Source organism: Ursus maritimus, unplaced genomic scaffold (genome assembly GCF_017311325.1).
Source record: "Ursus maritimus isolate PB19 unplaced genomic scaffold, ASM1731132v1 scaffold_13, whole genome shotgun sequence".
NCBI lineage: Eukaryota > Metazoa > Chordata > Mammalia > Carnivora > Ursidae > Ursus > Ursus maritimus.
In genome coordinates this window covers 42,958,512-42,982,280 of record NW_024423675.1, presented here as the reverse complement: position 1 = coordinate 42,982,280, position 23,769 = coordinate 42,958,512, and the positions used below count along the sequence as shown (strand labels likewise).

The 23,769-nt window shown below is 39.5% G+C and overlaps 1 protein-coding gene across 2 annotated transcripts in view; it reads right to left on the bottom strand.

The window, feature by feature from the left end:
- Window positions 1–23,769, bottom strand: part of PDE7B (phosphodiesterase 7B) — a 310,652-nt gene that overhangs the window by 21,145 nt on the left and 265,738 nt on the right. For both annotated transcript variants that reach the window (XM_040627828.1, XM_040627829.1), the window contains 5 exons: window positions 13,456–13,607; window positions 11,370–11,433; window positions 9,582–9,677; window positions 7,394–7,494; window positions 5,817–5,948 (listed from right to left, as the gene is read on the bottom strand). In XM_040627828.1, the coding sequence (XP_040483762.1) occupies window positions 5,817–5,948; window positions 7,394–7,494; window positions 9,582–9,677; window positions 11,370–11,433; window positions 13,456–13,607 (545 nt within the window). The remainder of the gene's footprint in view (window positions 1–5,816; window positions 5,949–7,393; window positions 7,495–9,581; window positions 9,678–11,369; window positions 11,434–13,455; window positions 13,608–23,769) is intronic.

Genomic DNA, 23,769 nt, shown 5'->3' with positions numbered 1-23,769 from the left:
TGTCCCAAACTCTTTATATTTGTAGTCTTAAAGATAATCTACATCTTAAAGCTGAAAGAGTGCATATCCACCTTCGTAGCAACATAACTTATTAAATGAGTTTCAATCTGGAAAAAAAGAAAACTCTTAAAACCCCTGGCAAAAACTTTGTTTCCCTTTATGCTGAATTATCAAGTATTATCCACTCTAAGAACAAAACAACCCCTTCATTCCTGAATAACATCGCATTGGGCATTTAATAAACCACCAACCCAGGTTTTCAAATTAAATCAAGAGTCTATTTGTCAGAGAGAATCTGGCAGAGCGGATCTGCTCTCATGCAAGGCAGCTTTCAACTGCCCCCCCCCCATTTGCCAGACATTTGAAATATGTTGATAAGCTGAGGCTGGTGTACCACAGGGATCAGAATTAATGACACCTTTTAAAACAGAGGTTAGAGGAAGAAAATAAGAATGTAGTGTGTATTTTCATTTTTGCTTGCTCACGAAGCAGGGAAGTAAGACTCGAGGAGATCACGGAGCTGCTGGGCTCCTCCCTGACAAGCCAGGTGGTCCCCTCCATCACGCTGCAAGCCCCCAAGCCCAGGAGGGCTCAGAAGAACAGAAGCTCCTTGAGCCCTAAACAAGACCTGGGCCCCCGGTGAAGCTATGGCCCTGCTGTGTTTCCTGCCTGTGGGAAGACGTCTTTCTCTTGTTCCATCTGCATCCACCCACGACACTGCTTTGAGACCAAGGAACACGCACAACAATTGCTGTTCGTGGGGCAGGCCCGTGTTCAGATGAGGGCCCCGGAGAGGCCACATGCCAGCTACCTCGCTGTGTGCAGCAGAGACTTTTTGAAACAGAAAACCCAGTCTGAGCCTCCTTCCTGCAATTTTCACATGACTGGCTGAAAACAACATTCATACTGCTGAAATTGTGAGGCTGTGTATCATCTTTGCGGTTTCTTGTTTGAGTGGGGGTCATAGGGCTATGTGGCAGGAACATTTCTCCTGGCTCTGTCAACTTCCTATTTATGGTTCAGAGTCATTAAGAACAAAAAGTGGGTAAAAATGCTGACCTGGGGCACCTGGATGGTTCAGTTAGTTAGCATCTGCCTTCAGCACAGGTCATGGTCCCGGAGTCCTGGGATCGAGCCCCGCATCGGGCTCCCTGCTCAGAAGGGAGTCTGCTTCTTCCTTTGCCCCTCACCCCACTTGCGCTCTCTCTAGTTCTCTCTCTCAAATAAAGAAAATCTTCAAAAAAAAAATGCTGACCTTCTCTAAGTGCTTGTGATAAGTGACTAAGAAAAATGATTATAAACTTCTATAAGACAGTATAGAATTTAATATTATGAAACATTATATCACACTGTAAGGAACAATGATTAATTATTTTATTCATTAGGTTGCTCTGTCACTAGTTAAGATGTAGTTAGCCTCTATCAAAAGGAATTACATTTGAAATGAAGCTGAAAGTGATTCCTTTTGCAATATTTCTTATTGTAATAACCAATATCCTATCTGATTTAATGCTTACTTTGCCCAAGGGCTGAGCGCATATGTGGGGCGTTGCAGGGTGGAGGGACAGAAGGTAAGCGCTCGGTTCGATGTCTCATATGTTCCTTTCTCAGTCCACCAGGGACATCTGGATGGCCTCCAGTCTGCTGAGAGAGGTGCCAGGTGGAAGTGCTTTTATCACCTTCATGTTGAACTTGGGTTGGCAGTTCAGCTAGTGAGTCCAGTCCAGACAGCAGACAATGGTAGGGAGCCCTCTGACCTGGCCTTCACTCCAGCTGCCCTGGCTCTCTCTTTATCTCAGGGCAGAAGCACAGGCTGGGTGTTATGCAATAATCTTCTTATTTATTAGAACTAAAAGAGCACAGCCAACAAAAGGAGGGAGAGGAAGCTCTCTTCCATTTTATCTCATTTATAGAAAGGCTAGATTGTAGCAAAGTCACGCACAGGGTGTTCTCAGCCCACATAATTCCCGGCACATCTTCTCTACTCGATTCTCATTAACCAAATGGGTGTGTGTGGGTGTGTATAATTTTGTGTGTGTGTGTATATATATTTAATCACAATATATTCTGTTATATATATATAGTGTATATACATATACTTTTTACTCATTACCAGGTTCTTAATATTTTCAGAATCTATAACTTGTTTTAAAATATGAGTGTATGTATAGGATCCTTACCCTAAAAAGAAATGCATAGGTATATCCCCTGAAAATCTGCACATAGTTTCCTGAAAGTTCATTCATATCTCAACCAACAGGTTCTTGGTAGGCTGAAAGTCTACATTTGCAAAGATTTTAAATATCATGTGTTGTTAATAGTCTTGCTCAGTTTACATATTATGTAACCTCATCTTTTTTTCTTGAAACTGAAAACCTGAAGTTATGCCAGTTCCTCATCTACAACTTGGTGCAGAGCAGAGATTTTCCGAGCCAGGTCATGTTCTGTATAGCTAATCAACAGAAGAAATGACAAAAGAGAGAACATACACTTAAGGAACATATGCCCAAGACGCTGACCTGAGAGCAGAGGCTGTTTATGGCAGGCCTGTGCTCAGCTACCGGCCACAGAGACAGTCTGTTTTCAGTTATTCTGGAGTTGGGGTTTTAATCCCAAAAGTCCACCAGCTCATGCTGCATCCAGTGTCCTCCCTCAGCTCTGCTACTCAGAAGGTTACACGTCAAGGCCCAGTTTACGTTCTTCCTCCCTGAGGTTCCCCTCCCCCAGGCCATCTGCGGCATCAGTTTCTGTCTTTCCGTCACACTTTGTGCTCTGCCCAAAGTACTTCACAGAGTCCCTCCCGCGTGAAGCCGCTCTAACCCTTCGTCCCCCTCACTGCAGGAGGAAACCTGGTGCAGGGCTCCTAGTGCCTGGCACCCAAAAAGTAGGTGATCCTTGCGGATGTTAGAGGCCGTGTGTGTAGTGCTGAGTCACGTCTGCTTTGGAGACAAAAGACTTATTCCAGCTTTGCAATTAATTAGCTATTTATTTTCAGGAAAAACACTTGAATTTCCTAAGTGTCAATTTTCCTCTTTCTGGAAAGTTGGTGTGATAATCGTACCCACCTAACTGGACTGTTGTGCAGAGTAAATCATATAACGCATCAAAAACGTTTAGCACAGTTTCTGAGTCACGGTAAGCATTGAATAAAGGTTAGTTACATAATCTGTTGAACTATATCTTACATAGAATTTTCTTATTTTTTTGAAATTCCCTCTGAGAGTTAATAATTAAAGGCATATAGCCAAATATAAATGGCATCAGAAATTTTTTGGACAGAACTGAAATCTCATCATATTTTCAGATCCTCTTAACAATTTTTACTTTTAATATGTTACGTCCCAATTTGGCTGATAAAAATTTCAGCTTTCATCCTAGGGAGCTCTAAGATAGTAGAAATAGCTTTATGATACTGTGTGATCCCAGTTTGCCCTCCACACTATTTCTTTTCTTTTTTTAAAAACACTATTTCTAAAACCTAAAGACAAGCGTCTCTATCTAGCTTCCAAGAGATCCTAAGACCAGTTGAGCAGGAGACTGATGAAGATATTATCCTGCAAGTCCCATTTCCCAACTTCTTTCTAGTAATTATCAAAAGGATCCTTATCTTTCCTATCAAGGATCAGGCCAGACAGTTCAGATGGATAAGTTCACTGTTAGAAAAAAATAATAGCTCATTTTATTATAGTAACAATTTTGGGATACAACGAACAGAACAGGTCCTTACTCTTTAAAGAGTTAAAAAATCATATCTATATGTATATCTTTAGCTAACTCCCCAAAGCTTTTTCAAACTGAGATTAAGCCTTCTTAGATTTTGCACATTTTGAGCATGAGTTTGAACAAATGTTTGAGGACAGAGATTATACTTTATTCATCTTTGTACTCCTAGATCTTAGTATATCTTAGTCTACCATATGATATATGCAATAAATAGTTGCTGATTAAAAATATACAAGACTATATGTTGTATTGAAAAGGCTGCAGAATTTGTTTGTATTGGGATGTTTATTTTTTTAAAAAGATTTCATTCATTTATTTTAGAGAGAGAGAGAGATAGTGTGTGTGCACAAGCAGTATGAGGGTCTGAGGAGGGGGAGAGAATCTCAAGCAGACTTGTGCTGAGCATGGAGCCCAACAAGGGGCTCAATCTCCTGACCCTGAGATCATGACCTGAGCTGAAACCAAGAGTCAGAGGCTCAAGTGACTGAGCTACCCAGCCACCCCAATATTGGAATGTTTATTTTTAACAAAGAGATTAAAATAAAAACTATTAAAAATTACCTGCACTTCAAAAGCTTGAGTAAGGAATCCATTTTTTTGAGAAGAATTTTAATATCTGAATAAGATAGACTAGCGTGTTTTTATTATGAGAATCAATTTTTGTTAATTAGCAACGAGTACTTAATTCTTATGAAATTCTACGACTTTCTTGTTTTTAACATCTGGCATATTTCTTTTTAACTTCCTGTCTAGATATGAGCCCATCACATGTTTTAAATATACTACATGTCAAAGTGCAGTTTTATGACCCTCATTTTATGTACCAATCGGTCAGTAGCAGCAGATACTCTCTTAAAATTCATTGACATGATTTATTTGATGACAAGAAGTTAGAATTGTGGAAGCATTTACTTTATATGGGAAGGGATCAAACAGCCAATTTTGTTGACTGATTTCCTTTGTTTAATGAAAGACATTTGAAAAAAATTAGCATTGACAGGAATAGAAAATCTATCTGGGGGCTTTAAGTCCAGTCATTCATGTCTGTGTTTTTCCTCAAGCAATAAATTTAGCTTCTAAGACACTTTAAGGAAGTTTAGCTTCAGTTTTTATTTTTCTTTGTTTAGTTTGTAGCTCATTATCAAAAGGTTTCTTAGTTCTGTCATCTTGTCCCCTTGATGTGGCCACATCTATCCTGGCTCTGGGTGCTGGCCGGCTGCTCATGAGAGCCCAGTGCTGGATATATACCAGGTGGACCCATAAACGTTACAACGCCAGTTCCTACCTACGCTGAAAGCTGATCAACTGGATGGAGAAAGGCTTTTTCTCATGTTCCGATTGTGTTTTACTGGAAATAAATGTATCCTCAAGCTGTAACATCTTGTATAATGCAGGTGTTTTATGGAGATCTGTCAGGAATTTTTTAGCATTGTATTTTTCAAAAGATCTACTAAAATTGACATCAGTGACTACCTTGTATGCAATGATTTTGTGAATGACAACCAAAGGTCTCCAAAGGACCACCCTGAAAATTCTGGGAGTTATTCATCTATGATATAAGTTTTACTACCTTAAGTAACATCAGAGATAAAAGATCTCCAGGTCAATGTACTCATGGGGCTGAGCTATTTTAGAACAAAGTATGCCTATTATCTTTGATAACAGAACTCTGACCCTGAGGCCAGTCAAGTTCAGAAATAGTCTTAGAGACAGAAGTTTGAATTAGGATTGTACCTGGGAATTATCATTTATAGAAGTCCTACAAGGACTGGCTTCAGCTGGCCGTTATGTATGAGATGGTGTCCAGGGAGACAGATATTCTCAGATCCTGAGAGGGTAGGCTCAGAGATCCTGTTTTACTTTGCACAATTTCAAATCCTCTTTGGAGAGAATGGAATTCCTTGGATACCTTTGTAAACAAATTTAATCTTCCTTGGGGAATATCCTGGACCTATTTAAAATCCATGCTCTTTGGCTGTGGTTGTCATTGAGGCTGACCCTGGGGGAAGGCTATCTCCCAAGGTGAGACTCAGGCTCTAGCACTGGGCCGAAGGCTGTTGGCTGACCTGTGACTCAACATTGGGCTCCCTTACCTGGTATAGGTTGGCGAGATGGTGGTTAGTTTTGATCAAAAATGGCTGGTTCACTCCTGGATGGTCGACGTCGTGTGCTGCTGCAGCCAGCAGTCCAAGCATGATGTCCAGAGGCGTGAGGGAGCTGGCCAGCTGTTAAAAAAATCAAATTGGGAGATCGATTGGTGTTTTCCCACATAGGTTAGTGTTTGTTTTGGCTGAATCAAACTGTATGAATTATGACAGTATTTTTCAGTACTTTTCATCCTGACTTTCACCCTCTTGAAACGGCAGTCAGTGAGGTGATAATTTCATGGAATTGCAGGGGAAAAAAAGGACAGCGTGGAAAGTAATTAAGCAAGTCAGATTTTTCTGGATCATTCATTCAACTACCCTCCTCTTCCTACTGCTACTCTTGTTTCTTTTTATTGGTGCAGTGAGTGGTATTGCCTGTGGGCAAGACTGCTCTCTGGTGAGCAAGGAGAAGGAGCCTGAAGTCGCCTTGCTCGGAGAGAAAGCAGTGAATGAAGGAAAATTTTAAAGCCAAAGTAATGGACACATTTAAAAAAAAATTTGTGTATTTCAGCCATCCACTCTATCATTGCCACTGTGAATATGGAAGCAAGAGTGGGTTGAATTATAAAATTTGCATATTTCTTCAATGTGTAATAAATAGTGGGGGAATGTGTAAGAATCTGTCATTTTTTTGGTAGCTATGAAAACAAGCAGGAGAATGGGAATCCAGTACTAAATTTAAATATACTACTGTGTGATATATTAGAACTCTCAGACAACTTACAGATTAAAAAACACAACCTTTAATGGGATATTTTACAAGGATGAGGCATCTACCCAGTTTTCTCTTGGGAATGCCTGTCTGGCATCTGTGTGCTTAGCGACTTATATTAAAACTGATCAAACTAAACAGAGACTTGGACTAGGATGTCATTTTCAAAAAACCTTAAGAAAACCATCCTGTATGTTAAGCCAATTCAGTGTCATACGGCTAAGAAATGCTTAGATTTCAAGTAGTGAGTATTATTATTATTCTGTTTTTAGTTTTGGGTTGCTTTATTGCATCAGAACACACTTGCTCTGAGATCTTTGAAGTTGACAAGTTTTCTTGGGCCTGAGTCAGGATGCCCTGTTGGCTTAGTAGGAAATGGAGCTTCAGTCTTGAGGAGTTTTGATTCTATTTGTCAATCAAAACCCATGAGGTGGGAGACTTTTTCCAGAGCATTTCACTGTTGGTACCATTTGTGGCGGAGATCCAAGGCAAAAGAATTAATTTCCTGAGCGTTTTGAAGCTATCTAAGATGTAGATTGTCATAGAAAGGGTTGTATTTGTCCTAATGCAGTCTTGATAAGTATAGAAATTATGGGGGAAAAAAAAACCCTCGGGAATTTTACACGCTCTTTCACGTGTATTATGTAACTTTCTCAAAGCTGATGCTGGAACTTCCATAGAAATAATTTATCTTCCTAGTGTGAATGACCCCCACACAGTTATCTGGATACGTTGGGTGACCCGGGACTCAGCAGGCAGTTTACTTGGCATCCCAGATAGCTGCGGAGGTCTTTCTTGGGTCTTTCTTTACCTTTGGCTCCTTCAGGTAGCAGTGCATGGCCTGGGTGACATCAGCGGCGTGAACAGCATTGTGATATGGGTTCTGGCTGTGGTAATCCTCTTGAACCATGACTAGGAGGCAAACAGATAACTCAATCAGCTAAAACCCAAACAGGAAGGGCAGACTAAGCTCAGATCTATTGAGGATCCCTTTTGCTTAAAAATATCAGTGTCTCCAAAATGTGCAGCCTGCGGATCCTTTAAAAATAAACGTGGTTTGCAAGCTTGGCAGTTCTACTGGGCTGTTTTTAGTGAAGAGGAGGGGGAGGGCAGACGGGAGAAAGGCTAAAAGGATTTGTGAGGCCCTTGGGATTCCTCACCACCTTCATAAATCACCCCTTTCTGGCGTTCATCAAGGCTTTCATTCATAGGAAAAATAAATATGTAGGAAAAGGACAACTTTATTTCACACTATAGTTTAATTATTTAAGTTTGCTGCCATTTATGAATAATATGCCATAAAAGAGGTTTCCTTTTAAAGAGCCCAAGTAGCATCAGACCCATGATATCCAAAGATCAGTTTAGCACTTGAATAGCAAAGACTGACCAAAGCAAATCGGAGGCTTCTTCAGGCAGAAATTCAAAGTACTGTGTTGACCCAATGGTGAGCTCCTTGGCTTTATTTCTGTTTTATTCGGATTAAGTTAGCATCTCTTGTGTCTTTCCAATGTAAGGACCAGAGTGCTCTTGGAACCAAGTAGAGACGCAAGCAAGGCGATTTTGTTTTGCAAATTACGAAGCCATTAGCCTGCTTTAGCTAATAGCCACGGCTTAGGATGCTTAGGATGCAATATATTCGATGTGCATAGAGTGGCCAGATTTGCAAGTGTGGCCATATTTTCTCAGCCCATTTTACGAGTTTAGCTTGAATTCGGGTGCTATTTCTGTCATCAAATCTTTTCATTCTTTATATTATTCTGCGGGCATACACATGTCCAAAGTATCTGTGTTCTCCTTCTTCAGACAAATAAAAATTATTTGGCCCTTTTGTGGCCATTACTTTGCTCAAGAAATCTAAATTCAATTCGCCTGAGGTTATTTGTGTTTCTGGAACTGTGCCATGTTGTAGCCGGTTTCAGAAATTTCTTTTGTGCCACGTATTATTTATTTTACAGGTTTCTAAAAACAATTATATTTAAACTCTGGCTTTCTCCCTTATTATTTGTGTTGGGCAAATTACTTAACCATAAGTTTCCTCAATTTTCTTCTCTATAAAACAGGGATAACAACAGCTTCAATTTCAAAGGGCTGCTGTAGGATGAAATGTGTTAATACGTGGAGATCCTTAGTGCCCGCGTGTGTAAGCTCCATACAAGCCTGCTGGGCATTCCTTCTGCTGCTATCGTGTCACTGCTACTTTACTTTGGAGGCATCAAGCCAGCTTCCAAATTCAAAGCCCAGCCATAGGGCACATCAAAGAAGCCAGAAACAAGCTAAGTGACAGCAGGAAGTTATATGGTGATTAAAAATATGCCCTGGATGATTTGGCAGATAAATAAACATGTGCATTAAGTCCAGTAAGAACTGGGGCTGTTTTTGATAGAGAGTGACGGGGCGGAGTTGAGTGGAAACATGGCGGACTTTCAAGTCAGACAGACCTGGGCTTGGACTGAGGCTCTGCCAATTACAAGTTGTTGACCTTGAGCAAGTTATGAAACCTCTTGCTACTTTTCCCTAACTGTGCGCCAAATGGTGGTGACAACACCCAACTTGCAGAGTTGTTGAAACGGTTAGAAATAACATACGGAGAGCATCTTGCATATAGTGGGCACTACGTAAATGGTAGTTTTTATATTACAAAAAAAAAAAAAAGCCTATTGAAGATTTTTCACAACTCATGTCCACATTGGAATTATTTGAGGCATACATTATTGGGGTTTTGCTGATATGTAAGCAGATCAGTAGCTTCTTTAACAGTTACACGCTCTTGATGGTTTTCTTTATGTTTTTTATCTATTGTAAACATAGCTAATCAATTAAATAATCTTTTTCACTGATTAAAATGGGTAAATCGTATTTTAAAATTAAGATGAGATAATTTAAGATTCACTTGAGATCTTCATCTTCCATGCTATCATTCTTGCCACTTTACGTTAAAGAATACATGGGCTGCCATTATTCAGGGAGAAGGAGGTAGGAATGTGGAAATGAAGACTTACCTAAAAACCTGTGCAAGGTGACCATATCTAACTTGAAATGGTGAATGAGTCCATGGGTATTGAAGAGGTGGCACAGCAGTGTTACCAGGCTGTTTCCTATAGGAAGAGTCACCTGCTTTAGCTCATTTTTATCACCATTAAAATATCAAGATTGACAAAAGAATCCAAAGTTTCTGTAATGAAAGGTCTCTGATAGGTCTCCTAGAGACATACATATATGTGGGTGTGTGTGTGTGTTTGTGTGTATTTTTTAAAGACGCAGTTTAATGGTCACTTGCAAAGTGCCTTAAGTTGCTTCCAATTGATTCTTATGTTTACAGAGATATCCACATTCCTTAAGAGTCCGAGCTTGTTCTCCGCATGCAAAATTACCCAAGATGAGATGTGACCATGAGACAGTTTAGAGCTAAAGCCAGCAGAGATGCAACACTGAAGCAATAATGACTAGTAAGCTTTTAGGAAATATTATTGCCTAAGGAGTAATGATTTTGAATTTTAAAAGCATTAGAAAATTTATGAAAGACTTTGAAATGGACCAAGATGATGACTGGATGTCTTAAGTGGAAAACTAAGTATTGCCTCAGGACACTCTTCCGGGGCACCTGATTTTGCATTTCTGCAGATCCCATTGTCTTTGAGTTATTTCGCAACTCTCAAAGTTGTAGATAACTGATAGCATTGCAAGCGATTCTCGTCCACAACATGCAAATAAAATCACTCAGGTGAAAATACCGTTGACTTCCTCTTCCCAGGTTTACAGCTGTTAATAAATTCATTTAAGCTCTTCTTACTGTTTATATATGTGTTGTTCTTTGAATTTTCCCGAACCAGTTGCAGCATCTTACTGGCTCTCTAATTAACTGAGTTAGATCTTTGACATATGCTCATTTCATATTCCTATGAGAGTCATGATTATACTCTCTTTTGGAAAAATCCTTTTATTCACAGTTACTTTCATCTACTGGTACCCATTTCTCAGTTGATTTGAGCAAAGTGAAATACAAGCTTGTGGGCTCCATCCCTGTATGACCTAGTTAGCTTTTCACAGTGTAAAGCTTGGCTTCGTGGTCTTAGTCTGTATCTCTCAACTGTATGTCATTTGTCAAGTAACAGAATGGTGAGAAAACCATCTGTAATGACTTAAAGTATTAGCCTGGTATACGGTGGGACATGAGAAGGTCAGCATCTGATATGATGCCTTTCATTGGCTCCCTAAGCCTATCAGCATTTGTTTAATGGCAGTCGAATATGTAACTAAATGTTATTATTTTCTTTAGGAAAGTCTTTATAGGGACCAAGATTTTAAAAGTGAAACCAGTGAGAATTTCTACTTTCCCCTTCAGCTGCAGCCTAAACTTTCACACTCTGTCATCAGCCAGCGTTTTCCTCCAGTGATGCCGAGCATATCTGAGCAAGACCTGCACGGGCCAGCTTCAGCTCACTCGGTGGAAATGCACAGGCACCTGCCCTATAAGCGTCAGGACTGATCAGATGAGCTTTAGTGTCTCTAGTTTGCACTGACTAAGAGTGAAGCGCCTCCGTTTGGATGTGGCCAAAGTATTCTGTGAGGAAAGAATCTAACCGGTGGTTTCCAAATTCCTTGGGGATCATCAAGGCCAGAAGGAAAATGTTCTGAAGATTCTAAGGCCAAATGCAGTCCTTACTTTTCATCTGAATTAATTTTCCCTTGCCCTGGCCCTTCTTGAGTGGCTGTAGACTTAGGAAAGTGGAAAAAGAAGGGAAAAAGAATAACAGTGTTTGGAAACAGGATTCTTTTGGGTGACTTACCATTTGTCAAGCGATCAAATAAGAAAATGTCAAAATCCCACATTCCCACTTTGGAGAGCATATGCTGAAAAGGCAAATGAAAAACAGCACTCAAATGAATCATACCGGAGACTCAAACATTTACTTTGAGACAGTGAATTAGACAATTAAAAAGTTGAAAATAGTAGCACATTGCTATTTACCTTTGTAAATCAAAAAACAAATCTTGCTCTACGTGCTACTAACAAGAGCGTAAAAGGGACAGGTTCTGGAATCAGACTATCTGATTCAGTGCCAGCCACACCTCTCACTGGCTGTGGGAGCTTGCGCAAGTTCCTTAACCTCTCTGTACCTTAGTTTCCTATTTGAAATATATGGCTGATAATATTCTCTACCTCAGAGGATTTTTGTGAGGATTAAAGGAGGTAATATATGTGGAGTGCTTAGAACGGTGTTTGTATATAATAAGCCCACATAAAATTCAGTATCTGTTAAAATTGTAGTTCGGTAAAGTCTCCACATCACAAACGACTATATCCTTAAGGAGAATGTTTACAGCAAATTTTTGAAAAATGAAGTCAAATGGTTGCTGAGCACATTACTCTGCTCAATGTGTACTAAATGTGAAATGAACCACTCTAACAGATAGGAAACTGGAGTGGGCAATTGAAAATGTTGGGTAATTTAAAGATCTACTGTCCAGTGTGGTCTTATTATCCTATTTTTCTTTTTAAAATACCCCATGCTTAGAAATAGATGGTCTTTAACTCTCAGATGCAAAGCTGTGTTTACTGATGCTCTCCTCACTGTAGCTTCTGCGACTGGCCTTGCTCTCCTCTCAATGCCACTGCTTCCGGTAAGGACCAGCTCACTCTCCTCTTTCTGCCCCTAAATGTCTTCCCTGCATCTTCCAATAAAGTCTAAGGGTCTTGTCATAGCACACAAAGATCTTCCAGCATTACCAGAAAAATGAAGGACTCATAGGTTACCATGAGATCTAGTGTGTGTGAACATTTTATCCGAGTCAATACTGAAGCAGAATCAGGGCTTGATCCCTGATATCCTGACTTGTGAACCACAGTTCTTTCTACATCTCAACGTCATCTCTCTTGAGGGGTGAACGCTTGGAGGGAGGGCCCCACAAGAGTGCTCTGTCACTGATGCCCCAGCTCTGGGAGCTTAGTCTTGCTCTTCTTTCTCCAACCAGCCAAACAGCCAACCAACCAACCAACGAACCAACCATCCAAATGAATTAACCAACAATCATTCACTCAATCTCCGGCCTTGGGTTGTTAGGAGTGATTTTTCGTTCCTTTTTTTAGACCTAAAGTTGGGAATTCGTTCTTCTGATATTACGTGTTGCTTAGTTATTAATACTATACGTTAGTAGGATATATTTCTTAGTAGTATATAGATAACATAATCTTACTTAGCATGTAAACTCTAAGACATTACTTCTGACTTCTGTTTAAACTGTGGTACTTTATCCTGAAATTTAAACTCCTTTGACAGTTTGGGCTAGAAATAACTTGGGAACTTTTTTTTTTTTTAGATTGTCACATTTTAATTTCAAACTTTGATCAATGAATTGCAAAGATAATTGTAAAATTTGTGAAAATTATTTAAATAAAATAGAAATTATAAAAAGGACTATGCACCGTATTGGTAGACAGAAGTGGAATTAAGAGTTGGTAATTATTGGGTCACTTTCAGCATAGCTATTACAATGAAACAATTCAATGGGTTTAAAGATTTAGTTATTCTCTCACTGGTAGTCGATCAGTCCAAAATTTTACTTTACTTAGTGTTGTGCAAATATGTTCTGCCCATTTGTAAAAATGAAAATAGCTAGCACGTGCTAGGCATGAATACATGAAACAAGTAAGCATGCTTTACCTCGTGTAATCTCTGCATCACCCCTATGAGGTGGGTGTTTCTATTAACTTCATTTCATATTTGAGGAAAAAGTCCAGATGTGTTGATTAACTAGCCAGAGTCACAGAGCATCTCAATGGCAGAAGTTGGACTCCAACCTGGTCCTATCAGCTGAGGTACATGTTCTTGGCCACTGACCTCCTGAGAGGTGACAGAGGGGAAATTAACTCACCCTTGCTTGTCCAAGGTAGTCTTCATCCAGCAGGTGGAGAGGGGCTTGTGGTATAATTCCACGAAGCAGCCTCGATGCATGGAAGTATCTTTGAAAGCTTAACAGTCTTTTCACCTTTTTCTTAGTGCCAATTTCCCCTGAGTGTGTTGTATCTGTGGAAAGTAATCAAATACAGAAGTTATATATTTTAAAAGCCCTATTTTCTCCACTATGTAAAAATACAATGTATTATATTAAACATTTTATTTATTTATTTGACAGAGAGAGAGAGAGCACAAGCAGGGGGAGCAGCAGGCAGAGATAGAGGGAGAAGCAATTTCCCCCATGAATAGGGAGTCTGGTGTAAAAACACAATGTATTATAAAGGAGATAAACTTAAAATATGCTCTCAGTGCTTTCTTAAATATAGTCTATTTAACTCTATATTTGAAACTGCCTAAGAACAAAAATGACCTTTCTTGTATATTACATTCATTAAAATGTCAAGATATTTCTGAATGTAATTTTAGAAGACATGAAATATATAAATTAAAATCATCATTTTCTTATGAATGGCACTGGTATGGTTACTAAGTGAAATCCACATACTTTTGCGTGCATTTGAAAGGAACAGTTATGCTTTTTTCTAGGATATTAAAACCAAGGCTCCAAAATTTAAACCAGGTTCTCATGAATTAAAGGGGCTGAGAATACACTAGCTTAGACATGAGGAAAATGTTTCCTAATGTCCCAGAAACACCAGTGGCAAAGGAATCAAGAATCTCAGTACAAAGGTGACCTAGATTTTCCTGACAAGAAGCAGGGAGGGTGTCTACTTTCTAATGGAGTATATTCCTTTTTTACTAGTGGCCAGGAAAGTCTGACCTTGTCAGTAGAGATATTTTAATACTCATGTCACATGTGCCTTTCAAAACTTAACTGTTGACATCATGGTGATTGTCCAGAAATACCCCAGGCACATTATTTGAATGCCTGTCAAGGTACGTCCTATCTCAGCTGAAATTCTATGAATCACTCCGGGGCCACCTGGAGTGGCATCCGCTGCCCATTTTGAATCTGGAGTCAGTTCAACAGTCCACTAGGAAAAGGTAGAGTTCATAAATAAATAAATTTTGGATTCTTTCACGCTTCCTCCTATCTCCTCTTCTTCTCTAGGGAACCCAGAATCACAGTGGATAGAGAAGCAGAGGGAAGCAGTGTGGCCCTCCCTGATGGCAGTGACTGACCAAAATCAGTTTGTCACTTAGGTTGTATTATGCATGCAAAGGCTTAATCCAGGGCAGGCAAAACCCCCTGTTCTCGGGAAATCCTACCTGACTTAAATGTCTTCTGTTTTTAAAATGGATCTAAAAAATGGATCTAGATTTCATGTGTGGAAAGAGGCAAACATACACCCAGAGAGAGGAGTGTAACTGAAGTTGGGTGTTAGGCACACAGCCAAAATAAAAATGGTGTACGTGGGCTCAGTTCTACTGGTGGGTTCTTACTCCCTTTCTATCAATTTATCAAGTCAAGTACAGAATAAAGCTGTTCATTCATTTATTTAAAACATAGATGTGCAGTGAGATCCTTCGGTTCTAAATCCTCCAGCGAGCAAAACAAAGATCCCCGTACTCATGAAGTTTACGTTCCAGCAAAGAAACGTGCAATAACCAGTAAACAACAAATAAGTAATTTATTAAAAATGTGTTAGAAGGTGGTAAGTGCAATGAGGACAAGCCAGAAAAGCTGAGAATGAGGGACCAGGCATTCTGTGGCTGGATAGTCAGGGTGGGGCTCCTCAGAGGGTGCAGTGTGATCGAGTGAAGGAAACGAGGAAGCTGGCCAAGTAGATATCTGGGGAAATACCTTCCGTACAGAGGGACCAGCTAGAATGGCCCTAGGGTGGGAGCCGGCCTGGCATGCTGGCATGTGGGAAGAACAGCAGGAATTCCACGTGGTTGGGAAGGAGAGGAAGAGGAAGGAGTAAGAGATGAGGTCTCAGAGCAAAGGAGGGCATGAGAATTATATAGGGTCCTGTAGGTCATTGTAACCGCTTGGGCTCCACTCTGAATGAAATAAGGAGCCACTGTAAAGGTTGGGGTTTTTTTGCTTTTGTTTTTTTAAAAAGATTTTATTTATTTATTTGAGAGAGGAACAGAGAGACAGAGAGAGCATGAGTCGGGGGGGGTGTGGAGGGGCAGAGGGAGAGGGACAAGCAGACTCCCTGCTGAGCAGGGACCCCCTCCCCCATGTGGCGTTCGATCCCAGGACCCCAAGATCATGACCTGAGTCAACGTCAGATGCGTAACTGGCTGAGCCACCACCCAGGTGCCCTGCCACTGCAAAGTTTTGAGAGAAGAGTGATATGATCACACTTACATTTAAAAAGCGTCATCCTGTGTGGCGAGCAGATTGTTAGAGAAAGCTTTGATGTAGTGAGACCTGCTAGGAGGCCCTTGAAATAATCCAGGCAAGAGATGATGGCTGCTCAGACCATGCGGGAACCAGTGGAGGGACCAGAAGTGGAGGGAGGGAACTAGAATATATTTTGGGTACCTCCAATTTTTTGCCCTAAGTAACTAGGAGAATGGAGCTGCCATCACCTGAGATGGGAAAGCCACAGGTGGGCCAGGTGTGGGGTGGATTTCGGTTTTGCACATGTTGAATTTGGATGTCTAGTGGGAATTCAGGCAGAGATGTCAGATGGAAATAAGTGGATATAAAACCCAGAGCTTGAGGAAGAAGGCTGGGCTAGAGATACAAATCTGGGAGTTGTCAGATGAGATTACCTAGGGAGTGAGCATATATAAGACGAGAAAAGTGTGAAAGTCTGTGTTCTCTATACTTTGAAAGAGTATAGAGAAGAGCAGAGAAAAATCAAAGGAGACTGAGGAGTATCCACTGGGGATGGGGGGAAAACCATCATTTCCCAGAAGCCTAATGAAGACAATGTTGCAAAGAGGAAGGTGAGATCCTCAGTATTGAATGCTGTTAAAGTACAACAAAGACTGAAAATTGACCACGGGTATATAAATTTGTCAAAATTCACTGAACTATGCACTTAACAGAGCACATTTTATTCTATGCTAGAAGTGACAACACCCTAGTCACACATCTAGCACCCAGATTTTGTTTTTAAAACACAATTTCTCACTAAAAGAAACCAGACCACCTTGGCGAAATGGCCAAGTCTAGGACTGGGGCTGGCAAAGTACAAGAAGAACTACAACTTCTTGTCGTTCGGGAAGGTAAGAGAGGGCTCGAGAAATGATGGGGTCTTTACAAAATGACAGAGGAGATGACTTGCAGGATTCCCTCTGAGCAAATATGGGAAACTTTGAGCATCAACATGAATAATGGAAGAGTCGATTATAAACCACTGACTGAAAGTAGAATCCATGAGTCCATACTGATGGTAAGTAAGCAAGTAAGTGAATAAATGAGAAGGGAAAGCTCTTTCTTACAGGGAGTGTCAACCCATAATGCAGAACTAATAGAGTTAGAAAATTACCATTTTGAAACTTTTTTTTTTTTTTTTGAGAGAAAGGTGGGGAGAGGGTGGAGGGAGAGGGAGAGAGAGAATCTTAAGCAGGCTCCACATCCAGCACGGAGCCTGAGATGGGGCTCAATCTCATGACCCTGAGATAATGATCTGAGCAGAAATCAAAAGTCGGATGCTTAACCGACTAAGCCACCCAGGTGCCCCATCATTTTGCAACTTTTATAGTGGTAACTGCTTTGGGCCAAAATCACTGATGGACACTAAAACTATTCAGTGAAAGTTTAAAAAGCAACAGGATAATTTATAGTATTAAAGTATCTCCCCACAGAGTTACTAATTGAAAAGGAAAAACTGCATAGTTTTTAGTGGACAGATGTAGAGGGGGCACCATCCTCACTAAGTAAGCAAAGTTCACATCCCCAAATGTGATCCTGGATCAGGGGAAAATTTCCCAAAATGGCTTTATTAGGATAATTTGTGAAATTTGGAAACGGACACACACACACACACACATATATATATATATGATAGTCAAATTCTGTTTATACATTTCTTGAATTTGATAATTGAACTGTGGTTATGCAAAAGAAGGCTCCTGTTCTTAGAAAATACATGCTAAGGGGCACCTGTGTGGCTCTGTTAAGCGTTGGCCTCTTGGTTTCAGCTCAGGTCATGATCTTAGGGTCCTAAGATTGAGCCCCGCATCAGGCTCTGGGCTGGGTGTGGAACCTGCTTGGGATTCTCTCTCTTCCTCTCCCTCTGCCTCTCTTTCTCTAAATAATTAATTAATTAGTTAAAAAATAAATTTAAAAAAAGGAAAATACATGCTGAGCTATTTAGGGATAAAGGGACATGATGTGTACAACGCGTTCTCAAGTGGTTATGAAAAAATATGTAGCAAAGACAAACAGGGCAACATAATAATTGGTTTCTCTGGGTAAAGGGTATATGAATGTTCTATCCTTGAAAATTTTCTGTAAATTTGAAGGTGTTTTATAATAAAGAGTGTAAGAAAAGAGAGAATGAGAAGAGAAACATCAGGCAACAGTATCAAATGTAGACAACCCAAGGAGTTTTGCTACATAGGGAAGCAAAGAAATGTTGGTGATGGTTCTATGCAGAATTATATAGAATGGAATCAAGTGTGTCAAGTAGATGAAATGAGCCAAGTAAATGAAACGAGTTATTCCTGTGTTGTGTAGAAATCTAATAAGAAATTACCATACAATGATCTATTTCTTTTTTAGCCTTCTATGAAAATTTCCCCATTCTAAAATGCTAAAAGAAAATCCCTTATGTAGCTGTGAGTATTAACATAACAGAATCAGAAGTAAACAAGATAAGCCTGAATGATGGAAATATGCCACAAACATAGCAAATTCAAATTAGTTGACCCTTGAACAATGTGGGGGTTGGGGGTGCACACCCGCTGGGCGGTTGAAAATCTGCATATAACTTTGGACATGTCAAAAACTTACTTGAGAATAGCCTACAGTTGACTAGAAGCCTTATTTATAACACAATTACTGCGTATTTTGTATGTTATGTGTATTACATACTGTCTTCTTACAATAAAGTGAACTAGAGAAAAGAAAAAGATAATGAGAAAATCATAAGGAAGAGACAATACGGTACTGTATTTTTTGAGAAAAATCTGCATGTTAGTGGACCCATGTAGTTCAAGGTTTGTGTTGTTTAAGTATCAACTGTATTCCTTTGTAAACTTCCGTTCAGCTTGCCAAGTGGTGTAATACTTCAAATAGATTCATAGGTAAGAAAATGACAAGTTACATAAAATAAATATAGATGATAGGAAATAATGGTTTCATTCATTAAAGCTACCAGATTGCCTAAAATATTGCTAATCTAATGATGCTTTGAGCTGGAGGTATTGGTTTCTTTTGTTTTGTTTTCTTTTGTTTTTGAGAGACAGAGGGGGGGCAGAAGGAGGGGGAGAGAGAATCTTTTTTTTTAAGAATTTATTTATTTATTTGAGAGAGAGAGAGAGAGACAGAGAGGCCAGAGGGACAGTGAAAGGGAGAAGCAGACTTCCCACTGAGTTTGGAAAGCCCAATGCGGGGCTCCATCCCAGGACCCTGAGATCATAACCTGAGCCAAAGGCAGACACCCAACCCACTGGATCACCCAGGCATCCTGAGAGACAGAATCTTTTTTTTTTAATGTTTTTTTATTATATTATGTTAGTCACCATACAGTACATCCCTGGTTTTTGATGTAAAGTTCGATGATTCATTAGTTGCGTATAACCCCCAGTGCACCATGCAATACGTGCCCTCCTTATTACCCATCACCAGCCTATCCCCCCTCCCCTCTGAAGCCCTCAGTTTGTTTCTCAGAGTCCATAGTCTCTCATGCTTCATTCCCCCTTCTGATTACCCCCCCCTTTCTTTATCCCTTTCTTCCCCTACCGATCTGCCTAGTTCTTATGTTCCATAGATGAGAGAAACCATATGATAATTGTCTTTCTCTGCTTGACTTATTTCACTTAGCATTATCTCCTCCAGTGCCGTCCATGCTGCCGCAAAAGTTGAGAACTCGTTCTTTCTGATAGCTGAGTAATATTCCATTGTATATATGGACCACAACTTCTTAATCTAGTCATCTGTTGAAGGGCATCTCGGTTCCTTCCACGATTTAGCTATTGTGGACAATGCTGCTATCTGAGAGAGAGAATCTTAAGCAGGCTCCGCACATAGCCCAGAGGCCAATGGGGTGGGGGGGCGGGGCTTGATCTCATGATTCTGAGATCATGACCTGAGCTGAAACCAAGAGTAGGAAGCTTAAATGACTGCGCCACCCAGGCTGGAGATAATAAGTTTTAACTTAGATCCATTTTGCCCTTAAACCAAAGAAGAAAACAGCAAGAATCCCTTCTTTCCCACCTACTGTCTTCACTCTGTAGTCAAACAGGTGACAATCCACCAACATGTCAGAATGTAGATCTTTTTTGATCTTTACTTAAATTTTTGATATGTTTGGCCTTCATTTTTATTGAAAGATATTGCTTTAAAATACGGTATACCTTGATCACTGAGTTATTTGGCACCATCTGCAATCTGGAGTATGAAGTAAGTGTCTCACCGCCCTGGTTCCCACCCCATCTTGCATCTTTGGTGCACGAGCTCAGATAATGTCAAACGTGTTCAATGTTAAAATAAATCTAAACAATAAAACCTTCTCATGGTTAATTTTTAATGGTAGTCTGTAGGTTAAAAAAGGGTAGCATATAATATTATTCATGGTGAGGATTTTCCAAGTTTTGGGAACAAATTGGTTATTATGAGGTATAGTCTTTATTTGTGCAATTTCAATCTTACTGTGATGGGCAGGCAGATATCTGCCAAGCGGGTGGCCAGTATTTTCTAAATTACCAAGGCAAGCCATGACCATGCCATTTAGCACTTGTACCTGGGTTATTCTTTAATTGACAAGAAAATATTTTAGAATTGATGTTGGATAGCCATTTAAGAAAATAATAGGGTTTAATTTTCTTATTTAAAGACACACAAAAAGCTAAATGAAAAAAGCCTCAAGCTAGCATTCTAAAGGGGAAGAATATTCCATACTGCAAGAAAAATAAATTTATTTAAAACAATATTAATAACTCAATTATCAACTGTCATTTAGGGAGCACTTGGTGCTACGTGAGATAATGACACACTAGGGTATAAGCTGGAGGTATGGTTGGGAGAAAAAAATCCACATAAGGAACAATTCATGAATAAATTGCCATGCTGTATGCTAGTCCCAGGCACTGCTTTTTGACAGCATGTTGTGCAATTATCAAATAAGATTGGATAGTGTGTTTTCAAAAGGGCTCTCAGTGAGTAACTAGTGTTTACTTTGATAGTTAGGGGTATAGTGATATGCGCATCTGAATAGAAATTTAAATTAAATGTAGTTAGGCTACATTTTACAGATAGTTCAGCTAAATTCAACTTGCGAAAATTTAGAGAGTCTTAGCAATGTGCCTAATAATGTTATTTAATATCTTTATATAATTAAAAAGTCATTATTTAAAGGTATTCACAGTTACCCTAGTGGTACTTTTTGTTTGGATTTTGTTGTTTATGGGCTTTCGGTCCCCGAATTTTCATTAGCAACAGTTATAAAATGGTGTTCCAGAATAGTTTCATTGCCTAATCTATGTGCACATTGACCTGGACTGTGAAATTCATTTTCTGCTCCCTTGTTCTTTTATAAATTTCACAAATATGTACATATTAACACATTTCTGCACTATTTAGACACTAATTTTGGGTTATGAAGTTTATGTTGGCACTGGTGATATGGTAATTCTTAAATTTCACTAGTTGGGGTTGGCTTAAATACAAAAAATGTTAATAAAAATTATTTTCATTTTGAGTACGTTCTTTATGGCATATTCTCTTTATAGGGGCTGATAAATTTTGGTACGAGGAGAAACATTAAACCCAGAATAAATATCTAGGAAAAAAAATCTATAAGCATACCCACTATGATGAGGCTGTTCCTGTCAAGGGTATACCTGGTTTTTTCAGCAAGGCCCGTAGCAACTGTTTCCTGAATTTGAATAGCTCGTAATTGGTGCAGAGGGAGCGCAGGTGATACTAAAACAAAGAATGCCTTTGTATTTAAGTAAGCAGAACTTCCCTCAAGCAAACGTGGAGACCCAACTCCATAAATGTAATATTAATACTTTCAGAGCATTAATTCACCTTCTTTTTTAATTTTTAAAAGATTTTATTTATTTATTTAAGAAGAGAGAGACAGAGACAGTGTGAGCTGGGGGAGAGGAGAAAAGAGACTCCCCACTTGATCCCAGGACCCAGGGATCATGACCTGAGCCAAAGTCAGACGCTTAACCGACTGAGCCACCCAGGCATCCCAATCCATCTGAATCTTTTAAATAGTGTGTTACTAATCCATGCCCTACTCTGATAATTATTGTATTCATAGTTATTACAATACCTATGTTATATAATAATTATAATGAAATTCTTTGCAGGGTTAGTGGTTATTCATTTGCTTTGTTTATTCTTCTTTTATAGGATTTTTAACATGTCTTCTATTATAGAGTTATTGGTATAAATAACTTACTACCCTCCAAGGTCAGAAATCATCTCATCAAACTTTGTTAATTGTAGTGGAAGCCCTGACACCTTTTTATAAATTTTGTTTTGTTTTGGTAATGGCAAGTGCCTGACTTAAACTGTGCTTGTGGGGCAGGGCATCCACTTCAAAGGGGCACCCACTTCAAAGAAGGCTATTCCAAATAAACACATTGCCAGCCTCCCGACTAAATAAAGAGCCAGGTCACCTCCCTCCTACTGAGGCTCCTTTGTTTTAGAATCTTGGTTGATTTCGATAACTAACCCTGTAGGCCATTTGTTTTTTTCACTTCCTGTGCTTTAAATTCCCACTCTTATGTTTTAAATTCACCAATAAAGAGTGAGTCTGCAAAACTCTAGGTCCCCACCCCCGATCCCAATAAAAGAGCCCGGCCTTGCTCACATTCTCTCTCCCTTTCTACCCATGACTTGGCTGTGTGGCCCCAGTCGTGCCGTGCAATTTCCAGGTCCCGTAAGTAATAAGCCTTTATTTTTTTCAAAGTTTCTTGATGGTTATGGCTGAAGGGTGTCTTGCAATCATAATAAGAACCACAAGTGTTGGTCCAGCCACGACATTAGTTACTGAAGGGCTGAGACCGGCACACAACAGTAATCCCTTGTGTTGAGTGCATAACCCTGCACATAATGGAAACTCCATGCAAAATTTGTGGATTTAATTTGAATAAATTGTCTCTGCTTACAGAAATATCATCATCAAATGCCATTTTAAAATAATAAGCCAATTTATGAAGTGCAAGATGCTAAAACTTATGTTAGTTTTGAAATCATTTTCTCAAACCCTCCAGTGGAGTTCCAGGGCCCAGATCCTTCTGCCACCACTCCTTGCTGTGATCGATTCCCACTCTAACACCCAACTGTGCCCTGTATGATTGCAAATTCACTCTTATTTACACGTCTGATGCTCTAATTAGGCTGTGAGGTCTTGGAGGCCAGATTCCTGCGAGTTTTCTTTGAATTTCCACAATATCCTGCAAGTCATTGATGGTAAACACAGGATGACGCACTCAAAAACTTTTTTGTGTCTGTGCACCACTTCCAAGTTCAAGAAGTCTTGGAGAAATCAGGATGAAATTCTAGTTTTAAATGTGTAGCTCTTAAAAAGATGTGAAAAAGTGAATTCATTTGATTTTAGGTGTCGTGTGCACAAATGGCAGATTTTTAGCACAGCTCTTTCTCCCTTCCTACAAATTCTCCTAGTTCAGGGTTCAGGGTCCCTGCAAAGTTAGAAACAGTGGAGTTGTCCAGGATGGCAGTTTTCTTGAAAAAACACAGGATTTTAAGAGTGAAGCAACTTATTCTAAGATGCAGTGGCCCTGTAGATACGATTTTAAGTTAGACTACTTTAAAAGGTGAAAAAAAATTAAAGATTTTGCATATAAAAAATAATATTGGTGGATGTCTAAAATGTACAATGTGGACTTGTAGTCTTCTTGACAAGGTGCTAAAGATACCGGCCTCTGCATAAGACCAGTACTCCTTTCAGCATATTAAAGACTACGATTCATTTTCATGTGCTTTTAGCAAATTTCATAATTTAGACTTGGCTGTAATGACTTCAGCACTCAAATTCCACCTTTTAGAATTTAGCATCTCTAAACATTAAAGTCTGCATTTATTCATAAAAAGAACTAGCTGCCAAAAAGCCTTGTAAAATACATTACTATTTCTATCCCAGTCTTTCAAACATCGTCCGTGGTC